Genomic DNA, 21,987 nt, shown 5'->3' on the forward strand with positions numbered 1-21,987 from the left:
TTGTTGGGCAAACGCAAGACCAGAGTTAACTGGGATGCCCTCTGTAGTTGAATAGCACCTTAATGCTTACAGTAAAGGCTCACTCTTGACTCGTAGTCATTTGATTCAGGCACCAATTTAGAGCACAACCTCTGGCTTTTCACCTCCCCACTCAAAATGTACTGCAGCCTCTCAGTTGCATCTGGACCCTGGCACCAGAGGGGCAATATACCATCCTAGAATCATGTCTGCAGGCATAGGAACATCTTTATGCACCCCTGACTATGGAATCCCCTATTACTTATGCTTTTCCAATCTTCTTCTTCTCATCAACCACCACCGTCCTCCCAACCCCTGCCCACACAGCTAAGCCATCTATGATACCTTGGACTTAGCACTGGCTGCACTCCCCAGAGGAACTATCACCCTTATCAGTACTCAGAACTGATTACCAGTTAGAAAGTGAGATGCACTCAAGATTCCTGCAGTGCCCGCCTGGTCCTCCTTGACTGATTGTCACCAATTCCCTCTCTGCCTGTTCACTCTAAAGCTGCAGGGTGACCACCTCCAGAAATGTGCTATGCAAGCAGTTCTTAGCTTCCTGCATGCACCAGTGATACCAGCTGCTGTTCAAGCTCGAGCTCCGCTAGCTGAAGACTCTTCCTCTACGTGTGGTTGTCCAGGATACTAGAAATATGCTAGAGTTCCTACATGGAACAGGATGTGCATTTCACAGGACTAGATGCCTTGCCACACCTATATTTACTAAACTATTAAACAAAATTAAGAGAAATTAACTTAAGATTTCAATAAACACTCATCAACTACTTACCAGTCAGCTACTTCCCTTGTGCTGACACCACTTTATTTTGCTGGTAAGTTAACTTAAATGTTTTACTTAACTATTATTATCTATATATCTCATATTTATTTGATAAATTAGGAACTCTTTAATATTACTTCAACTTTAGTCTCCTAGATCTGATTAATAAGTTAAATGTATGACAAATTATACAATGTATAAAATATGATAAATGTATGTATTTTTTCAAATTGGCTTACTTTTACTGGCTTACATGGTCAGCCTCACTTTTTAAAGCCCCCCACTCCTAGACTGTGCGACCACTCTGCTCTTGGCTTCACACTTTCTACCTCTCTGCTTTTCACCCTTTATTGAAGTATAGTTTTAACAAACTACCCTTAGTACAACACACAGTATTTCAAAAGCAATATTCTGTGGGCGCTGTAAATCTGAAATAAAAGCAGAAAATGCTGAAAATGCTCCAAAGTGAATAAGTATCTCTGGAGATAAAAGTTGGTGTTCCAGGTTGATGACCTTTCATCAGAACTGGGAAAAGTTATAAATATAATAGGCTTTAAGCAAGGGAAAGGGGTGAGAGTGGGTTGGAAAAGAGCAAAAGGGAAGGTTTGCGGTAGAGTGGAAAACAGCAGATATTAAGTGACAAAAAGGTTTATGGTACTAGGTCAAAGGGTTGATAATGGGACAAATAAAGAAGCAAAAGACATGTATAGATGAAGTGTGAATGACAGAAAGATGAACAGCTGCTGCCCGAAAGCAAAGAAAGAGAAAAAAAACAAGATGGTAAAACCAAAACCTGCAAAGAAAAAGGAAACAAAATGAGAGCAGGGGTTACAGCCTGAAACTGTTGATTCAATATTGCGTCCAGAAGACTGTAAAATACCCAATCAAAAGTTGAGGCACTGTTCCTGGAGCTTACATTCAGTTTCAGTGGAACACTGCCGGAGGCTGAGGACAGAGAGGTCAGTATGAGAGCAAGTTGGAACATTAAAATGACAGGAAATCTATAGTACATCAACATTCCTTTGATGCATTTTGCTTTTACTCCCATTATGGAAATATTAATGGACAGTGTCAGCAGTGGTTTAGTTGGCAACATTCTTACCTCTTTGTTAGAAAGCTGTGGGTTCAAGTCCCTCCTTCCTTTGTTAATGCTTTTTAAATTATGGAACCTTTGCACTTGATTCACAAAATAAAGATAATCTGGTTTTAAAAAGGTATAACTTGATTTCCCCAGCATTTTTCATGGCCTGATAACACCCCAAAACACTTCATTATGAAATAGTTATGAAAATTGGTTCGTAGTTGCATGGCAGCCAGTTTTGCATAGCAAGTGCCCACAATGACAAATGAGATAAATGAGCTTTCAGTCTGTTTTGGTGGTGTTGGGGGATACATGTTGCTTTGGACAGCAGAGGAACACCCTGTTGTGCTGTAAAAATTGCGTGGGATCTTTAACAACTGTTTAGATAGGCAGAAGGGACCACCCCATTCAAAGAACTGTACCTTTTATTAGAATACATGTAAACACAGTGCTCCCTTTTTGCTCCACTGAAGAGTTGGCTTAGATTGGTGTACCCAAGTCATGAAATGGTGCTTGAGGCCAAAGCTTTATGACTCAGAGGCAAGAGCGCTACCATTGAGCCAAATGAATACATGGTACACTACATAAGTAAAAGATTGTCCTGTGATTTACACCATGATGTAAAAAACACTGCTGTTCTACCATTCCCCTACCAAGAATCAGCAATCTTTAAGCTGGTGAAAATATTGTTGTCGCACCACCTTGAAACAGTGGAAGTCAGCTTGATTCAATGTGAATCACAGGAACATCTACAGGGCTTGCATGTTCTAAAGATGCAAACTCAGGGAGCTGTTCAGGAAACCAGAATTTGGCAGTAGGATTTGTCATCAATATGGAAAAGAATAAGGTCTACCCGCCCTTTCCGATGCCCGGGAAGGACAGTTCATTCGCACATCACCACCATCGCGCCGCGACCCCCCCCCCAAACCAGTAACCTAATTAACTTCTGGTTCATATTCAGGGATTATTATTGCATTTGATTTGCTGCTAACATTGTCACTTCTGCACTGAGTGATTACCATTGCTCCCTGTGAGTTGGTAAGCTCTGATGTGCTGTTTCTTTGATGGAATGTCATTTAATTACCACTTCTTTTCCCAATTAAGGATGATTACAGAGGTATTTTTAATTTGTCATCTGTTTTATCATGATGAAGTTTCATTCACATGATGAAAGGACTTGTGCCCTGGTGCTGTTTCTTTCACTGCATCACGTGACTTCTGTGTTTAGCACATTTCAACCTAAATAGAATTCAAAATAGAATAAAAATAATTAGCTGAAGATTCCTGCTGTACTGAATACTAATTAGATTTTACTTCTATTAAAGGAGAGAAGATCAAAGTCAAAGTCTGTGCAACAGAGAGAGAAACCACAGAGCTGCTGAGCAAAGTGCTGGATGGTAATATGACAGCAGCCAAACAATTGGCCAGGATCGTTCATCATGATGTCTCCATTAAGGACCTTGCATTGGAGAAGGTGAAAGTAGATATTCCCCAGGATACCTTGGCAGTTTGGGTAGATCCAATAGGTACGTCTGCTAATGCAATAAAATATAGATAAACTGACGAGAAAAATAACATGCAAGACCCTTAAGTAAATGTATCGATTTAATATATTTGAACTCCGCTTTGGACTGAGAGTTATTTTAATTTAATATTAAGGAACAATGCGATGTTTCATTTTTATTAGAATACTTATGATAATAAATCAGGATTTCAATTGGCTAAGTGTTGTAGCATAGCCACGCTAATGAATTTAGTCTGAGAAACTTTCAGAACTACATACAAGTCACAGGCAGAGCTAACGTTAAGGCAGCTCAGCCACCTGTCTTGGTTTTATTTCTGTCCTGGGATTGGAAATGTTGGCCTGTAAATTTGCTAAAATAAGTATATGATATTGCAATTGCTATGATGCCTCTGGAGACCAATAACTTTTAAAAAGAAATTCGATCTTCCAGTTAATAACTGAAAAAAAAGTCAAGATTTCATGTTTTAAGACATTTATTGTAACAAAAAACTAAAAGCACAATTGGATAAACACTAGTTTTGGAGGCAACTTATACTTTAAATCACAGAATGGAATTCCCCACATCTTATCTTTCGCCCAACCAGAAAAATACCCTTCACAGGTTTAACTAACATTATCCTTTACGTAGACATTCAATTTTCTCAGAATCAATCCAAAGTGATTCCCAAGGCTTTACTCCTGTCTTTTCTCAACCTGGTAACTTGCCCAAGTGCAACTCCCACCCTCGTTCATGCACAACAAACCATAGGAAATTTTTTGTTTCTCGCTGCTCCCTCTCCTGGATCCAGGCGGACTTAAAAAAACTGCCTGTGATATTCAGAGATACTCTAAGAAAGCCTGTAACCTGATCTTTACAATGACTTCCTGTGCATCCTTCTCTATGCCAACATAAATCGCATGGGCCTTGTCTCTAGGTAGAAATAAAAATTAGCTATCCTAGAGAGCCTAACTCTCTATCATCTTTGAACTAAATGGACAGTTTAGAACACAACAGTTTGCAAACTGACATTCTAAACATTCTTATGGGACTTTAGAGGCTCAGGGTGGAATTTTCTGTGCCTGCTGGCATCGGGTGCCATGGCGAGTGTGAGCAGACAATATGGCTGGAAGGCCAAAAATTGGTTTCATGACACTGTAAAAGCAGTTTGCAATTGTCCTCTCATCCTGTCAGTGGCGGGCCACGGTTCCCGCACCACATGTCGGGTACTTCATTGTCATACATCTGCAAGTCATTATAAGCCCAGCTCACCGGAATCATCCTCCCACGTCAAAATTTACCACCCATATCAGCGGGAAGACGCGGCAGTGCAGAACACACCTTGACAAGTGTGACATGCCTAAGTCGGGACTTCCCATCAGGGTCTTTCCCATATCGCGGACATCCAAGGAGTAGAAGACACTGGAGCCTGAAAGCAATGGGACACTGGAGGAATGTGCATCGCATGCTGAATGGATTCTCATTGACTTGTCTCCACCGTAAAGAAGCCCATGGAAGGTGTCGGTCACTGGTGAGTGTTGGCTTCGGGACTTCACTGTCTTGGCCATGGTCTGCAACAGCTGATCGTCAAGGGGGTGGAAAGGAAGATGTAAGTTTGACTGGAAGAGGAAGGGTACCAATAAGGTGGTGGGAGAGTAAGGTCTAGATTTGACTAGGAGACGAAGTTGTTTCAGGGGATGAGGTTGGATGGGGCTGAATGAAGGGGTGACGAGGTTGGGAGGGGGGAGGGAGTATGAGGAGGGTGTAACAGAGAGAATATAGCAATGGGGGAGGTACATGTAAGGCGGGGAAAGGTGTAGGGGAAGGACTTCTGGGGGAGGAAGGAGTTCGGTGGGGGTGGAACTTTGGGGTGAGGAAGGAGACTGGAGGAAGGAGTCCAGCGAAAGGAGTAAGGGTGGAGGAAGGAGTCGGGGGTGGGGGATGGGGGGGAGTCCAGAGGGGCAATGAACAAGGGGGGAGGGATGTCCAGATGAACATGCAGGGTAGGGGGTCTGTGGAATCGATGACTGCCACCTGGGGAGCGAAATAAGGGTGGTGTGGTAGGAGGGAATGGTGAGAATGAGAGAGGGCGGAGTTAGCCGGTGGGGTGGGAGGGTGAGGATCAATGGTATCAGTAGAAGAGACATCGAGGGTGATTGGTGGGGACTCAGAGGCAGACACAGACCCTGGCGGTGGGAAGGAGGAAGTTGGGGAGGTCAATTTGGATAGTGGGTGAGGTTTTCGGGAAGGTTCTGTGGAAGGTGATGCCGGGGGTCAACAGTGATGGGGTTAAGGATGGGGGAGCTAAAGGCAAATGTTACATGCAGCCTGCTTCTAAAACTGAAAGTGAAAGGAGACTTGTGTGGGGTGGGAAGAGGTGCTGATGGGGGTGTGATCAGTAGGTGGTGGAGATGCAGGTCAGCTCAGATGGACAACTGAAAGTGAACCCCAGCAGGCGCCATTGAAAATGCTCAGGACATTGAGTTGAGTGTGATGAAGGAAGGATCAGCGTTCGTGAGACAGTGCTTGCATAAATCTCTGAAAGGTCCTGCCACACACACACGCTTCTAGAATCACTTGTGGGCCAGCTGCGTACAGCTGAACAGCTAGTGTGGGGGGATGCAGTGGGAGGACTCGTGAAGCCTGTCAACGAAGCTTGAAGACACATTGCACATTATTCAGTGAAAGAGAATATATTTTCAGATTATATAGTGACATAATGTGTTTACCCATGCAACTAATTGTGATCAGAATTTCTTAACTTTGCTAGGTGTAACAATTCTTGGGGCTGCCTAGACATCCGCAGCAGGGGTGGAGACAGCCTGTTCAGTAGTTGGCCCTGTTGTCTCTGATGACTTCAGCATGGGTCTTCTGGAGAGCCAAGGCCTGAGGGGCCCTGGCTTGCTTTGGCTGTCCTCCTGGGGGCCAGCTACCCCCTCTGCAGTGACAGAGGACGAGGTTGAGGGGGTCACAGGTAAAGGGGGCTTGGAGCGAGAGGACAGCCTCTGAGATTCCTGAGTGGATGACCCAGGGGTGTCCAGCAGCTGCTGCCCCTCCCTTCAGGTGCCCGAGGGCCCTGGCCTGACACCTTGAGGGGAAGGAGCACCTGGAGGGACATCGAGGTGCCTTGTTTCCCTCTCACGTTGCCACTGTAGGAAGCCATCTGTGGCTACCACGATGAAGTGTAGGTCTGTGTGCACCTCCACCTGCTGCTGGACCAGGGTCTCCATGGCGTCCACCATCCTTCCCATGGTTCACATGGAGACCTCTATGTGCACACATGTGGGCAGGGAGCAGGCAGACGCACTCCTCCGATTCACGTGTCATTCGGTTGGGGCTTCCAGCAGCCCTGCGTGATGTTCCCTCACCTGCTGACATCCACAATGATGGAGACTGCTACTACACTTAGTGCAAATCTAGAGGCTCGTCATCAGACTCAGATCTCACAGATACTTCTTCCCCAGCAGTCCTCCAAGTGCCAGGGAGTTCAGCTGAACCTGCCTCCTCCTGCTGTGGACACATGTGTATGCAGTGACTACCAGATTGTGAACCCGAGCCTGCTCTAGATCTAGGTCCCACCGAGGTGTGTGTCTCTGCGCTGGTGGAGGGTGTGGCTAAGTGCTATGATGGGCCTACCAGGCTGCTTATTTCTAGCTCTTCAATGGAGGAGGTGTCCTCTTCACTGGAGATGAGGACCTGGAGGGACTGGCTGGCTGAGGTTGCTTGACAGAGCTCCCTGTGAACCAAAGTAAAGATAATTAATGCATGGCAGCCGAATCAAAAACAGGAGAGAGAGCATTCGTTGAGAGGGGAATGATGTGGTGACCGCACCGTCACCGCAGGCGCAGCCCCACATCCTCATCAGCCAATGCGATGGCATACTTCTCAAAGTGAGTGAGGGGCCTGATGTGGACCACTCCACCCCCGGCCTAGGACCTTTCCCTGCTGTTGTCAGCCAGATCTTCCTGCATGAAAACAGATGGAGAGAGTGTGAGCAGGACACATGACACTGTGTGGAATGTTTGTGTGGTGAGTGGAGCTATGGATGGGATGAGGATGCGAGCTCCAGAGGATATGAGCCTGATGGAGATGTGAGGGTGTGTGTGAGAATTAGTCGTGTTGTCCCTTGAGGTGTGATATCCCTGTGGATGTGTGATGGGTTTGTGAGTGTGAGAGTTGAGAGCAATGAGAAGAGTGACTTGCCCTTGTGGAACGGAGGAGTTCATTCATCCTCTTTCAGCACTGGGTGGCTGTCCTATTTTACAGGGCATTGGCGCTGACCACCGCTGTCAATGCCCCCCATGCTGTATTTGTCACCTTGCTTACTGGCCTACTCCCAGAGCGGGGGTAGAGGACATCATGGCGGGCCTCCACAGCGTCCAGAAGGCATCCCAGGGACACGTCACTGAATCGGGGGGTTGCAGTCTTCTTGCCTTTCAGGGCCATGTTTTCTATGCAGCAGTCCTGGGCTGGAAGCACTGAGAGGTGTGCACATGGCTGCACTTTAAATATGGCACATGGCATGAGGTAGTGGCGAAGTGAATTGGAGGCTGCCCAACAGCGAAACGGCATGTTTCCCGGGAATGCATGATTAATGTGGCGGGATTGGGACAATACAGCATGAAAAGTCACCATTGCAGCTGGTGGGTAAAATGTTCTTTTTCCTGCCTGCGACCACACTTAGTGCAAATCTGAGACAATTCCTCCCTCAATCTCCACTGTTAACACACAGGCTGCTGCTATTGTATACAAGCATTATTATCTTGCACCCTCTTCCAGTAAAACAATTTAAGCCTTCTTTTGATCTCTCATAATCAATCCACCCTGACTTATTGTCAGGTAGACTTCAGAACTGGTCACATGACACCCTCTCAATTTATTTTAAATTTAACAGAACAATCCCAAAACGTAACCATTTTATAAACCTCGTAGTTGCAACATAGTGCAATAATGAAATGCCAAGAAGTGAGGGGCCTTAATTTTTGCACAGAGAGGCTTTCTGTCTTTGTGAAAATTACCCCAGAGGCCTGAATCCAAAAGTCCCGTCCCCTGACCCAGCCCCCACCATTTTTGCAAGGAGGGGTGGGTGCCAAGGGTGGTTTGAACTTTGGACATCCATGGTTCACGGCGGTAGTCTGATCTGATTTTCACAAGGAAGAAGTGGGCAATACAACTTGGGCAAATCAGACTTGGTAGGAAAAGGTCTAAACTTACCAAAGTTCTTTGGAGAAATAGACTACCCTTTTGGAGAGGTGAGATATCCTTTTGGGTATAATCCCGGAACACCTATGGGAGAGGTAAAGTGTCTTTTGGGAGAGGTCAGGTGCCCTTTAGGATTTTTAAAGGTAGATATGAATGTGTGTTTTTAACAAGTGGATAAACTCATGGAACTGTCAAGCTGTTGAGGAATTTAAATCTCCTGCCCTTTAAATATATGAAAAACTGTCTGCAGTATTTTTTTAAAGTGCTTGCTATTTCACTCTATCTGTTGACATAAGCCTGAGCGCTACCGTTGCAGGAATCATGATGCTTGACTGATTTCACAACCTATCATTTTCACAGTGGGGTGCCTGTAGTTCATAGTTTGATTGGCAGCTCCAAGTGCTTTCAAATTCTTTGAAGTGCTTTGAAATGGTTGTTCTTATAAGGGATTAAAAGAAGTTAAATGTAGTGAATTGGCTTTTATCAATGAGAGTCTTTTTTAAAATAGTAAATGCATCAATAGATACTTAAGATATTTATTTAATCTCAGTATGAGTCCATAAGGTCTGCCCATGGAGGATACTGGGTGTGTTAGCATGGAGGGTGTAAGAGCAAAGGGTGGTGGGTGGGGTCATGAGTTGGCACTAAGTTGGTATTAAGGGCTATAAAGGGCCAGGGGGGCTGGGCGGAGGGACGTAGGATGGTCTAGAGGGTGTAAGGGCAAAGGGTGGTGGGTGGGGGAATGGGCTGGCACGCATTGGTACAAAGTTAGTATAGGAGCTATAAAGGGCCATGGGTGTGGGTGAGAGTGCATAGCTTGGCATGGAGCGTATGAGGGGCCATGGGGGGCTGGGTGGGGTCAGGTTAGCATGGAGGGTATGAGAAGCCATGGGGAGTGGGAGGTATCAGGTGGCGTGGGTTGGCATAGATGAGGTATGGGGAGTGAATGAGGGTGTGAGAGAGAGAGGGCATTTTTGTTTCATCCTCTTTACAGCTGGGACAAAGCGCCGGATGACTGAGGCTCCCCTTACACCCAGCCCATCTCTGCACCCCACAGCCCCTGCGCTGCCTCCAAACTGTTTCTTGGGTTGGCGGGCATGAGTCTCATTGCACCTCGTCCGCAGAATGAAAATCGGAGCATCTGGGCAGTTTCTCCTGAGTTGGGTTTACAGAGCTGGGAATTCTCCTGGTTGGGAGTGAAAATTCAGGCCTAGGGTGATTGTGCTGTCTAGTGGCACATAGCCTCATTAATAAAGTGAGCTCAGCTTTAACCCTTCTAGTGAAGCCTTTCAAGTTAGCATCATGACATTGGTTGACATTATGTAAATGCAACCTCTTTCTTTATAATAGTGCCTTTGATGACCTCAAGGCATCCTGAAATGCTTAAAGCCAATGAAGTGACTTGAAGTGTAGTCACAGTTGTAATGTTATGTCAAATAAGTGTAATGCATGTATGTCCTTGAAAAGTTTATTTGATTTCCAAGTTGAAAAAGTTAAAGATGCAAAATACTTTAACCTTTGCAGATTTTTTTTGTATCATATACATTCAGCTGAAGCATGAAAAGACATGAGGAATGCATAATTACTTAAAGCACACAGTATACTGGCCGTAGAATAATTAACTGCGAATTATTTCTTGATAAATTTGCAGTGCATAACGGTTGATATAGTTCTACCCCTTTCACTGGTAGGCTTGGCGTTAATTTTAAAGTTTTCAAAAGGATCTTCGATAACAGCCCCCACGCCTCGCTAACCACTACAGGATCCTGTATGTACAAGTAAATGTCAAGCACAACCTGTTTGGTTTTGCTTATAGTTTACCATTGTGGTTGATTTTTTTTTTTGTTCTGCAGCATAAATTTTTGCAATTTAGAAATCAGCTTAACTTTGGAAAAAAAAAGATGTTCTTCCACATACTCCATTGACTCCACCTACCCTTCTCAATATCTTCAATTGGCTCAGCATCTATTTTTCTCTGATTGCACCTCTGTGAAGCACGTCTGGATATTTTTCAATAATGAAGGTGCTATATTAATGCAAGTTGTTCTACCAACAATACCTCCTTCCCAACTCCCATCCACCCCTGGAACATGTTGGTGCTACAGTGTGTGGACCTTTTGATCATATATATCATCCTAGTGTGGATTGTGAAATGCCCACTCCCCATTCAATATAGCTTCAAAGCAGATTCACTTCAAACAGATATCACGGATATAATTTTGACTTTGGGCAATAGTGTAAAACAGCTGTTTAATAGCTGTTCAACTGACTACGATACATCTCTTCCAATTTTCATTTCCATTGAAGTCTCTTCACAGCTCATCTGGTGAAACATGCTTGAAGATCGGCTGCTTGCATTGCAGTGGCAGGAAATTGGGGTTGGTGGAGGTGGGCTGGGGGTGGTGTGACAGTCAGCAGGTTGTGGTGGTCCCCATTCCTTTAATGTGCAGTCAACCTGATCATTGTTCGGCTGCCTGGTTTTCCTGAGTGCAGCAAGCATGTTTGCCTCGTGGCAGACCAATCTTGTTGTTGGGGCCTGAAACAGGCGTTAGAAACTTTGCACATAAAAACAGAGGAACTAATATCTGGAAAATGTCAATTTTCTAGGCCCACATTTCAAAGCCATATGGCTGTGATATCATCAACTGATTGTAACTTAGGGCTGGATTTTAAGGGGTGCTGTGGTCCCTGTCCCCCTCTATCTAAAAGCCTGTGTGGTGTCCTCTCAAGGGAAGAATGGCTGCCCTGCTGTCATTTAATAGTCAATTGGCTGTTAATAGGCTGGAGGGATTTCTGCCTCCTCAGGGGCAGGGGCTCTCCTCCGGCCCTAGAGAGATGCCAGCCGGTCGGTTGGCTGGCAGATTTGTGGTCCCAGCAGTGCCAGGCAGGATCGGGGGCCCCTGCTGGGATTACAGGCAGTCCCCAGTGGAAGTAATCATTGGAGCCAGAGACCAGGATTAGTTTGGCAGAGGAGGAGAGAGTGGGTGGCGAGGGGATTTCACTGGTTTCAGGCCAGTAGGCCCCAGTGAAGGGGTCGAGAGGAGTGGAAGGGCTGGGTTTGAGAGGCCAGTGGGGAGAGAGTAAAATGGGAAGTATGATTTGGAGGGTGGTGGGGTGGGGCATCCCTCCAATGGGCACATGAGACCAGCAAATGAGATCCCCTCACCTTGCCCAACAACAGCCTGTAGAGCTAAATCTGCTGGGCTTCCCTTGTAGGATGCACCTCCTCCTGCCATGGGTAAAATAGCGACAGGGTGGGAGTTGATGAGGCTATTAAGTGCCTATTAATTGCCCACTTAAAAGTCTTGATAGGTCCAAGGGTGGGCAGGCTGTCCAGTGGCTCCATCACCCCTGGGACATTTCATACCGGTCCAGAATGGGTGGATAGGAGGCAGGAAGGCCACCTCCTGGATCTTATGAGCCCCGGACCTTCAAAACCTTTGGTGGGGCCTTATGAAGAAAAATGTGCGTTTCTTTTGCTTTTCTTTATACACAGGATTATTTATTGTTCAAAAACTACAAACCATTTAAATGAATGACTGTTGTTATGGAGTTGATTTTCCAGGCAGCTTTTCTTGGTGGAAACATTGAACTTTATTTACAAGACAACAACATGTGTGCATCTATCTCTATAACTAAAGAAGAACTCCTTCCTAGAGATTCTTCATGCTGCTAACTCATTGGTTTACTCAGATCATGTGATCTTACAACACAGGTTTATTCTTAAAGCTACAGTCCTACGTTTATCAGAATTTAATTACTACATTCCTCTCTCTTGAACTTTTCTGTACATTTTGTATTTACAAGAATATTTATCTCATGACATAACAATATTTTTGCACAGGTCATGAATTTACGAGTTCAATCTTTCGGGTGGTTTCCTGCTCCGTGTGGAACGTCGTAACTCCACGACTTCCGATTCTTTTGCAGGAACCACATTCTCTGGAACCGCATTAACATCAGGTACCTCTTTAGACACAGGCAATTCAGTGTTGTCTACTCCGACAGAGACACCGGGCATGTCTATTCTTGGTTGAGCAACTTCAACGTGAACATAGATTCAGCAATCGTTACAGGTGGAACATCATTTCCTTAGGGTATCTCCCTTCTTCTTAAATGATCCATATGCTTACGGGTGACCCGGCCCTCCAATTCCATGTGGTATGACAATGGTCCGGTCACAGAGCTTACTTTACCAGGTAACCACTTCGATCCTCCACTGAAGTTCCTTATATATACTGCTTCTCCAACAGTAAATTGTCACTCATGACTATGCAAATCATGAGTCGCTTTTTGACTTTTCTCCACCTTCCCCTCCAAATTGGGAAGTATCAGGCTTGGTTGTTTGAAAACAGCACCTTATTAGTAATTCTGCATCTTCTATCTACGTGTCTTCTTTCTACCACAGAATTTAGTCTCGGCCTTCTTTTTGACTTCATTGTTGGCTAGACTTCTTTCAGGCGAAATCTCAAATTGTCTTAGTTCAGTAGTTGAGCTACCCATGATTTCATTAACTGCTCGCATCTCAGAAAGTTCTATGACACTTGCTTTCAAAGCCTCTTTGGCTTCATTTAGATGATTCTTCAGCTCTTCTGTCTCCTTGTATCTGTTGGCTTCCTCCTGGAACCTTGAACGTTGCTGTCTTTTCTGCCAACTGGTTCTTTAGTTTGTTCAAAGTGACGTTAAATTCTTCCTGCTCTCTTCGTAATTTTCCAGAGGCACAAATTTTGACCTGAGGGATCCTTGTGGTGTGTAAAGGTCTTTCAACAGGTTTTCCTTTTCTTTGCGAAGCTCACTCGCTTCATCTTGAATTCTGTCACTTAGCAGAGCTTCCTTGAGTTTCTTCTGTTCTTTCATGTCATTGCTTAAGACAGTCTTCATTTCTCCAGGGTGCTGAATGGCTATCACACTCCTTTTTCATCCTGTTGGAGTCCTTGGACTCTCCAGGCCCTTTCTGAAGTACCTTACCTTGTTCCTTTTTCAACTCAGGAACTTTTCCTGTTTCTTTTTGAAATCTCACTAGCCAATCAAGGTTAATTTCCATCAACCAATTTTGACCTAGAAACGTCTACCTTCTAATCCCCTCACTGGTAGCTCTGCTGTTTGGTGTCTATAGTAAACAGTTACTGTGGTGATACTTTTTACTTGGATTTCTTTGCCTGTGTACGTTTTCAACTTGGCAGAGGTTTGTTCCAAATTTAATTGTTGATCACCTTTATTTAAATATCTGAAAGTGTGTTCTCTTACTATAATGATAGAAATAGCTGTATCTGCTTCCATTTTTAAGGGTTTACCATTCACTTGCAATGTGACAGTAATTGGCTCTGTCGTCCCAACTTTCATGTTGATTAAGGAATAAATGCCAGAATTGGTTGTCTCTGGCTCTTCCACACTATATACTTCATTGGACTTCGTTTGTTGCCTGGAAGCCTATTTTAATCCTGCTTTGCGATGTTTCAATATGTGTCCTCTTTTGTGACAAAATAACACTCCACCTTTTTAAATTGCCAATCGTTAGAAGTATGATTGTTTCCACGTTGATGAAAATTAGTTTTCGAATTTGCTGTAAAGCTGTTTCCTCTAATTTTTCGATTAGCGGGGACTGTTTCCCACTTCTTGGTGGAGTTCCGGCTTTTTGCCCAACCTTCAGCTGACCATTCCTGTCCAACTAGGAAAACAGCGCCATTTTGCGCACTTTGAATCGCTTGCGAATCTCTTGCAGTGCTTTCCATTGCAAGTGCTATTTCTAATGCTTTCTTAAAATCAAGATCCACTTCAGCCAGCAATCTTCACTGAATAGCATCCTCTTGCATGCTACAGACCAAACGATCCCTGAACATACCATTCAGGGTTTTACCAAAATCGCAATATTCCGTTATTGTTTAAATTTCATCATGTAGGTTGCAATGGTCTCCCCTGGGTCTCTATTCCATGAATTGAACCTGAACCTCTGCATTGTGGCTGAGGGCTTGTGTTGAAAATGTCACTTAATGAGACCTACTAATTAACAGAAGGTCTTTGAATTGGGAGCACTGGGGGCCAACAAGCTTTGAATTAAACTGTGGGTTTTGCTCCCACAAATACTCAGAAGAATCACTCTCCTCTTTTCCTCCCCATGATTTTGTTGGCTTGAAAGTAGAACATACAACATTCTGTATATTGAGACCAGTTGTCTGTGGCTGGTTCAAAGGGATCGATCCTGCCAAACTGCGGCATCTCAGATGAGTATATCTTCCTTTCTTTGTAGTTATCTTAGATACTCACAATTGCTGGGAAAGGGACAGCACTGGATCTGATCCCATCCTTGCCACCCAGTTTGCTAGAGTTAATTTTCCAGGTAACTTTTCTTGGCAGAAACATTGAACTTTATTTACAAGACAACAGCAGCAGCTACATGTGTGCATCTAACTCTGTAACTAAAGAAGAACTCTCTCCTTGAGATTCTCTGTGCTGCTAACTGGTTGGTTTACACAGATCATATGACCTTACAACACTGGATTATTCTTAAAGCTACAGTCCTATGTTTATCAGAACTATAATTACTACAACTGTATTGTAATAAATATAAGCACTTGCATTCTAATTTTTCATGTGAGTTTTATCTCAACTTTATAATACACAAGCAATTTTATCCTGATACCCAAGAAATTACAATAAACAGAAAGTAAAATATATTTCACAGGCGATATTTGTTTCAATATTGGTCTTGGTGTCTGACTGCAGTGATGACCTCTATTGGAGACTTCCTGTCTTGCGCTGCTGGGACCACAGAGCTGCCAGCCGTCTGATTGGCTAGCAGCTCCCTGAGGCGAGACTTCCTGTCCCTGAGGGGTGGAAATCCCACCTCCAGGCTATTAATGGACAATTGACAGTTAAGTGACAGCACTGCAGCCTTTCTTCCCTTGGGCTGGTTCCCCTCTGACTTATTAACCGGTGGGGTGGTGGTGTCAGGGGGAGCCACAGTGCCCCTCAGAACCAAGCCCTAAGTTACAATCTGCTAATGATACACAGAACCACACAGCTTTGAAATATGGACCTAGAAATTTGACTGCATGCTGTCTGTTTTTTCAGCCACGAAACAGCCTTGTAATCTTCTGACATGATGGTAGAAATTGCAAGTTCTTTTTGAGTCAGTACTGCGGCACCTGCCTTATTGATAAAGGCCAAAAAAATCAGCCTAAACCAGACATATTAGAATCCTTCATGCAGATATCTTCGTCACAAGTGTCATCCTTCGAAAGCCTGGACTATATAATCTGGCAACGAGATCAAATCCCAGCACAGCAGCTAGGAAACTTAAATTTGGTTAATTAAATAAATCAGAAAGAAAAAGTAGTTCAGTAGCCGTGATGACGACCATAAAACTAGCAGATTGTGTAACAATCCATTTGGTTCATTAATGCCAGTTAAGGTAGGAAATTTGCCAATCTGGCCTAAATGTGACTCCAGACTCTCAGTTGCCCTCTGAAATGGAATGAGAAGTTATTCAGTTGTATCAAAGGACTGCAGCAGTTCAAGAAGCTGGCTCACCATCAGTTTCTCAAGGCTTTCAATAAAACTGAATGCCTTGGAATTCTGATCACACACATAATTAGCTAATTCTTACTCTTTTATTTTGTAATTTGGGTACTTGTATACAAGAACAAATATTAATGACATGTTATGATACCACAGTTTTACTGAATTTTCTCTAAATTTAACTTGGAGAAATTGTGTTAAAGGCAAAAATTTCATTTATTTTCTATGTATTTTCCAAACCTGAAGGAATTGTTAATTCTATACTTATTTTATTTTTTAAACACATGCCTATTATTACTGTGAAGAAGCAGCCCATACCTGCCCCTTATCATTATAGTTTGATCCATATTTCCTGGCATACTCAGCCGTGGAATGTCTTGAGTGATAAATATTATAATGGCTTTTGGCAGCCCACTGCAAATGTTCAAAGCGATTCTCTCTTCCTGCTCATTAGCTTTAAACTAAGATAACTTTGGTGCAGACAATATGACTGACTCGGTGATGGTTATCATGTGGTGCAGCTTCCATTGCCTTAAAACATTGTGTTGAAAATAGACTCTACTGGGTGCCGCAACTCAACACAATTCCAAATTTAGAATGAAATACTCTCCAAATGTAGGAAATAATGAATATCATCAGAGCAATTTTTACTATCTAGCCTCTGTGTATAAACATCATAATTCATGCCATCAGAATTCAAAACATTTAAAACCATTATCACAATATGGAAATTAGTTTAATGACTTAACTCCGGAATGTTTGTTATTTGTATTATAATGCTTTGTTTAAAAATTTACCAGGTAGCTTCGTAGAAAGATAGAACTGAATCTTAGGCTTTCCAGGAGTGGGTCAGCAGGGCGGGGGGGTGGGCTGTAAAATTGGGTATAATGCCAGCTGCTTTAGTCTCGCCCTAGGTGAATTAAACCCCTTTGAGCATTAACTGCCTGAGAGGCAATCCACCAGAGTGGGACAGGCTCTCCACTGACATTTTCGCTGGGTGGCGGGAACCTTCACGAAATGTAAAATCCTACCCATAGAAAATTTACAGCACTGAAGGAGGCCATTCAGCCCATCGTGTTTGTACCAGCTGAAAAAAATCGAGAGCGCCTAATTCCAGTTTGTGGCTCCTTGTCTGTGGTTCTGTAAATTATGGAACTTCCAAGTGCATAGTCAAGTATTTTTTAAATGTGATGAACGTTTTTGCCTCTAGCGCCCTTTCAGCCAATTAGTTCCAGATCCCCACCACTCTCTGGTTGAAAAAAATTCTCCTCAACTCCCCTCTAATCTTTCTGTCAATTGCTTTTCGCCTGTCCTCCCTAGTTATTGACCTATCTGCTGAGGCTAATAGTTCTTTCCTATCCACTCTATCTAGGCCCCTCATAATTTTATGCATTTCAATTACGCCTCCCCTCAGCCTCTGTTCCAAAGAAATCAACGCCATCCTATTCAAATAATCCTTGTAGCTAAATTTCTCCAGTCCTGGTAACATCCTTGTAAATCTCCTCTGTACTATCTCTAGTGCGATCACATCCTTCCTGTAACATGCTGACCAGAAATATATGCAGTGCTCTAATTTTGGCCTCACTGGTGTTTCATACAGCTCCATCATGTCCTGTGCTTTTATACTCTGCGCCTTGGCTAATGAAAGAAAGTATCCTACAAGCATTCTTAATTACATTATCTACCTGTTCTGAAACCTTCAAGGCTCTGTGGACATGAATGCCAAGGACCCTCTGTTCCCTTACACTTGTCAATATTGTACCTATGATTGTGTATTCCTTTGCTGTGTTTGCTTTCTCCAAATGCATTATCTCACACTTCTGATTGAATTCAATTTGCCACTTTTTCCACAGTAGCACTGATGCAATATTGTTCTCATATTTTTGTTCTTGTTGAGAATTGATAATATGTAAATATCAGCAGAGAATCATGCCTCCAGTCTCCATTCAAACAATGAGAATTGACATTGAATTTGCAGTTTTATTTTCATAGCGACTTCTATTAAATTAAAATCTGTAATTGCAACCTTGCATTAAGGTTAAATTTTCTGCTAATTTAAATCACCAACTTTCAAATAGCAACTTAATTTAAATATTATCATTAAATTTAAAACCACTAAACTGGAGCCATATGCAGTTTCCTGTGTTTCAAGCCAGGATGTAATGCAACTTCATCAAATGCATGTAAAATGGGCGTTACTTAAACTGGTAACATGGTCTCCAGTGGGAATCCCTCTTTAAGTATGTTTCTTGGCAGAAGAAGAATAAAGGAAGATTGCCAGCAGCTGAGACTACCAGAGCCAGAATTGCTGCATTCATTGTTACCCTCCAACTTTCACCTATTGACAGAGACATGTTTTCATGGATTTGTCTGAGGAACTGTGTCTTTATAGGCTGTGTTTCGCCAGGAGACTGCAATGATAATCTCATTATTGATCCTTCTGAGATAAAAGAGATAAAATCATTCAATAAAAGCATGCCAGAAATTGTAAGTACTTCACCTCTAATTAAACACAAAAGCAACAGCCCAACAGGAGGTTACTTTCCAAACATTTGCGGAAAGCAAAATCCCTGGAGATGAAAAGAAGAAAAACTCCTGGCCCTTGTTCCTCTAAGTGGTAGAGGTTGTGGGTTTGGAAGGTGCTGTCAAGGGAGTCTGAGCTCAATTTGGAGTCGATTAGTCTCATGCAACCTTATGGAGAGGCCAAGGAGGGCCCATGAAATTTATTTGGGGGCTGGAGATGATGGGCAGAATTTTCTGCTGTTACTAGCAGTGGGCATTGTAGTGGGTGGGGCACAAAATTTGGGATGATTGCAAAAGTCTGTTTCCTGCCATCAGGAAATCAGTTTGGAATTTTGCTCCCCTGACTTTGATGGCAGGTTAAAGGTGGCTTAACTTTCCCCATGATCTATGTTGTGATCCACATTCGCATTCGTTTCCACCATTAAAAGGCCACCTCACCGAAATCACGTTCCCCCACCAAATTAAATGCCCTGCCAGCAGATAATTAGAATGGCCTGTTTTGTGACTCTGCATGACTGGCATGCACCTGGCGAGCTTCTCTTCATCAACAATTTCGACACATGTAGATGCTGCTTTCACCTGCCTTCAAGAGGGTCACAATTTGGATGTGTGTTTCACAGGCAGCCCCAAGGCTGGACAGGAGAGGCAAGCTTATGGGGAGAGGTGAGGGAGTTATCCAGGGATGGCAGGCAGGGGATTGTCTGGGAAAGGGGGATAGTGTCTTAAAGGGTATGGTCGGTGGAGTTGATGATGGGGTCCTGGGGGGGTTGGGGGGGCAAACCTAGGGTACCAGTGGTAGGAGGGAACAGTCATAGTCAGAGGGGGAAGTGGGATGTGGTAGGGTGGCAGGTCTAGGGTGTGAGTTTGGCAGGTGAAGTTATCATGGAGTGGGTCACGGAGGGGCACAAGACAGGTAGCTCGGATAACAGGAAGGGTGGGGTCTGGATGGGCATGGGGATGGTAACAGGTGTCAGCTCTGATGGGAGGAATAGCATGTGGAGGGGGAAGCTCAAGGGTAACAGATGAGAGACAAAAGGTGATTTTGGGTGTGTCTGTGATGATGGATGAAAGTTGGTGGGTGACAGAGAGGGAAGAAAGCGTTGGAGTGTGTCTGGAAGGTTATACATACCATCTTTCCATTTGATGTAAAACTGCAATGCCTTAAAGTAGGAGGAGGGTTTTTCAGGTGGGTGGAGTTGAAGGTCAGAACAATTAACTGACTCTAATAATCATGAGGAAACTGGATGACAACAATGCTCAATTGTGATCTTTACGCTATGGTGAAGCCCACCTGGCAGCAGGTTTGTTCCTGAGTCATGGGTCTCATAACCTCGAGATCCCAACAAGGAGTGGAGCTACCATTCATTCTGTGCCATTTGCCATTGGCTGCAGCCAGAGGTAGGGATGAAGGAAGGGAGGGAGGTGGAATGCTTCCAAGGGGCATGGCTGGTAGAGGGCAGCCAACTCGTGACTCCAAACCCCCATCTTCCCAGGTGAATGGTTACACCTGACAAGGAATCATGTGGTTGGTCTCCTATGCTGCCAAGGCGATTGTCTCTCCATAAAGTTCCAAGGGTAGTGGAGTCAAGCGGGAAAGTGTCCATGTGAGGCTTCTTGCACATGCCTCTCATCATCCTAGTCAAAGAGCAATGTCTCCATATGCTTTAATGTAAGAATGGGAGGAACACCCATCTCTGGTCCTCCAGAACGTCCTTTACCTAGGAGGGGTGGGCATGGGGGTGCTTGTCTAGATGAGGTCAGGTGAAGGATTTAGCACTTGCCTGCTGGCTTTGAGATGAAGGGAAACCTGTAAAGGGCATGCTCACTAAATGCATCACTTCAATTCATTCACACGTACACTGAGGCATTGATGATGCAGTCTGCAGACAACCCTGCCTTGGTAATGGCTCTCATCCAGATGAGGAAATGAAGGGCCCATCACCAGTTGCCTCAGGACCATGACGAGCAAGGGCCTGAGCAGGAAGAGGCAGTGGGCCTCTATAAGGTCAGGAGGCTGGCAAATATGGGCCACTGCAATGGTGAGCACTGGCCCAACCATGGGTGTTTCACTGGCGGTGCTGTTGTCTAGGGATAAGCGAAAGACAATGCCTGGGGTGTGGTTGCTCACTTCTGCAAGCTTCTTCTGTACAAGCTTTCGTCGCAAGGACTCAAGGAGTAATGCAGAGCTCCTGGCCTACATTGAGTGAATGTGTGTCTGGGTGCCCTTTGAAGATAGCAGCAGGACCTTTGACCCCTATAAGGTAACGGTGGAGCAGGCGACTTCTTGCCCACCCCGCCACAAAATTTGATGAGCTCCTTGTTTATGCATGACTAATGAGCTGAAAAGCGGAAGGTCATGCATGTTTGCCTGCCACTACTTAGTCTCCAGAAAGAAAAATTCTGCCCAATGGCATTAGTCTTCGCAATGTTCAGCTGAAGGGAGTTATCCAGAACTGGACCTCTGACAAAAATTCTGACCATACATGGGCAACTGAAGGGTAGATAAACATGATAAAGAGGGAGAGCTGCGTGTTATCACCATATATGTGGAAACAGATGCTGTATCTTCAAATTATGTCACCAAGCAGTGAGATAGAACAGGGAGCCAAGGAAAAACTTTTGGGGGCTCCAGCTATTGCTGGAGATATTCTGGATACAATCAGATAGATAAGAGTGGAACCAAGTGAGGGCAATCCCACTGGACAACAGAGGACAAGTTTTAGATGAGTATAGAATGACCCAATAGCACTTGATGTGGCCCAGTTAGATATGGTGTGGGATGGCTGAGCCAGTTGTGCACCAGTTATGCTTTCAAGTCTACACATCTTAAATGAGGAAGTGGAAATGGGAGCCATACCAAAGGGAACAACCAGGGTGTGAGAGGGTAAGGGCTTTATTGGACATAAGAGCATGACGTGTGAAGTTGAAAGCTAACTAAGATAATTTTGTTTAATGGCACGAAGTTTGCAAATGAAGAGAGCCAGAAACATGCTTCCAGCATAACAATTTTCTGAGCTGGTAGCACTTACCTAAATCCTCTCAGTGGATCTTCAAAGTTCTAGTTAATCAATAACTTTACTGTAATTTTTTTAAAAATTATTGATATGAATGAGTTTTCCCACAATTACTGACATAGCTTCTTTGTATTTTGTTTATGGCATGTCTCACAGTTGTTAAATGTTCGAACTGAAAGTGACTATGAAAGCTGACAATAGCAAATTCAGCCTCGTATCTTATGGTGCATGTTGTTCAAACTTAAATTTGAGGATTTAACAAAATTCTGTTAGTTAGCTTTCCCTGCAGCACACTAGCTTCATATCTGACCCATATTCACAGCCTCCCCTTTAAAATGGCCATTT

At 44.0% G+C, this 21,987-nt stretch overlaps 1 protein-coding gene across 2 annotated transcripts in view; it reads left to right on the top strand.

Moving 5' to 3' along the window:
• Positions 1 to 21,987, top strand: part of LOC121284587 (inositol polyphosphate 1-phosphatase-like) — a 71,386-nt gene that overhangs the window by 37,162 nt on the left and 12,237 nt on the right. For both annotated transcript variants that reach the window (XM_041200073.1, XM_041200074.1), the window contains exon 4: positions 3,209 to 3,409. In XM_041200073.1, coding sequence (XP_041056007.1) covers positions 3,209 to 3,409 — 201 coding nt within the window. The remainder of the gene's footprint in view (positions 1 to 3,208; positions 3,410 to 21,987) is intronic.

Source organism: Carcharodon carcharias, chromosome 12 (assembly GCF_017639515.1).
Source record: "Carcharodon carcharias isolate sCarCar2 chromosome 12, sCarCar2.pri, whole genome shotgun sequence".
Classification (NCBI taxonomy): Eukaryota; Metazoa; Chordata; class Chondrichthyes; order Lamniformes; family Lamnidae; genus Carcharodon; species Carcharodon carcharias.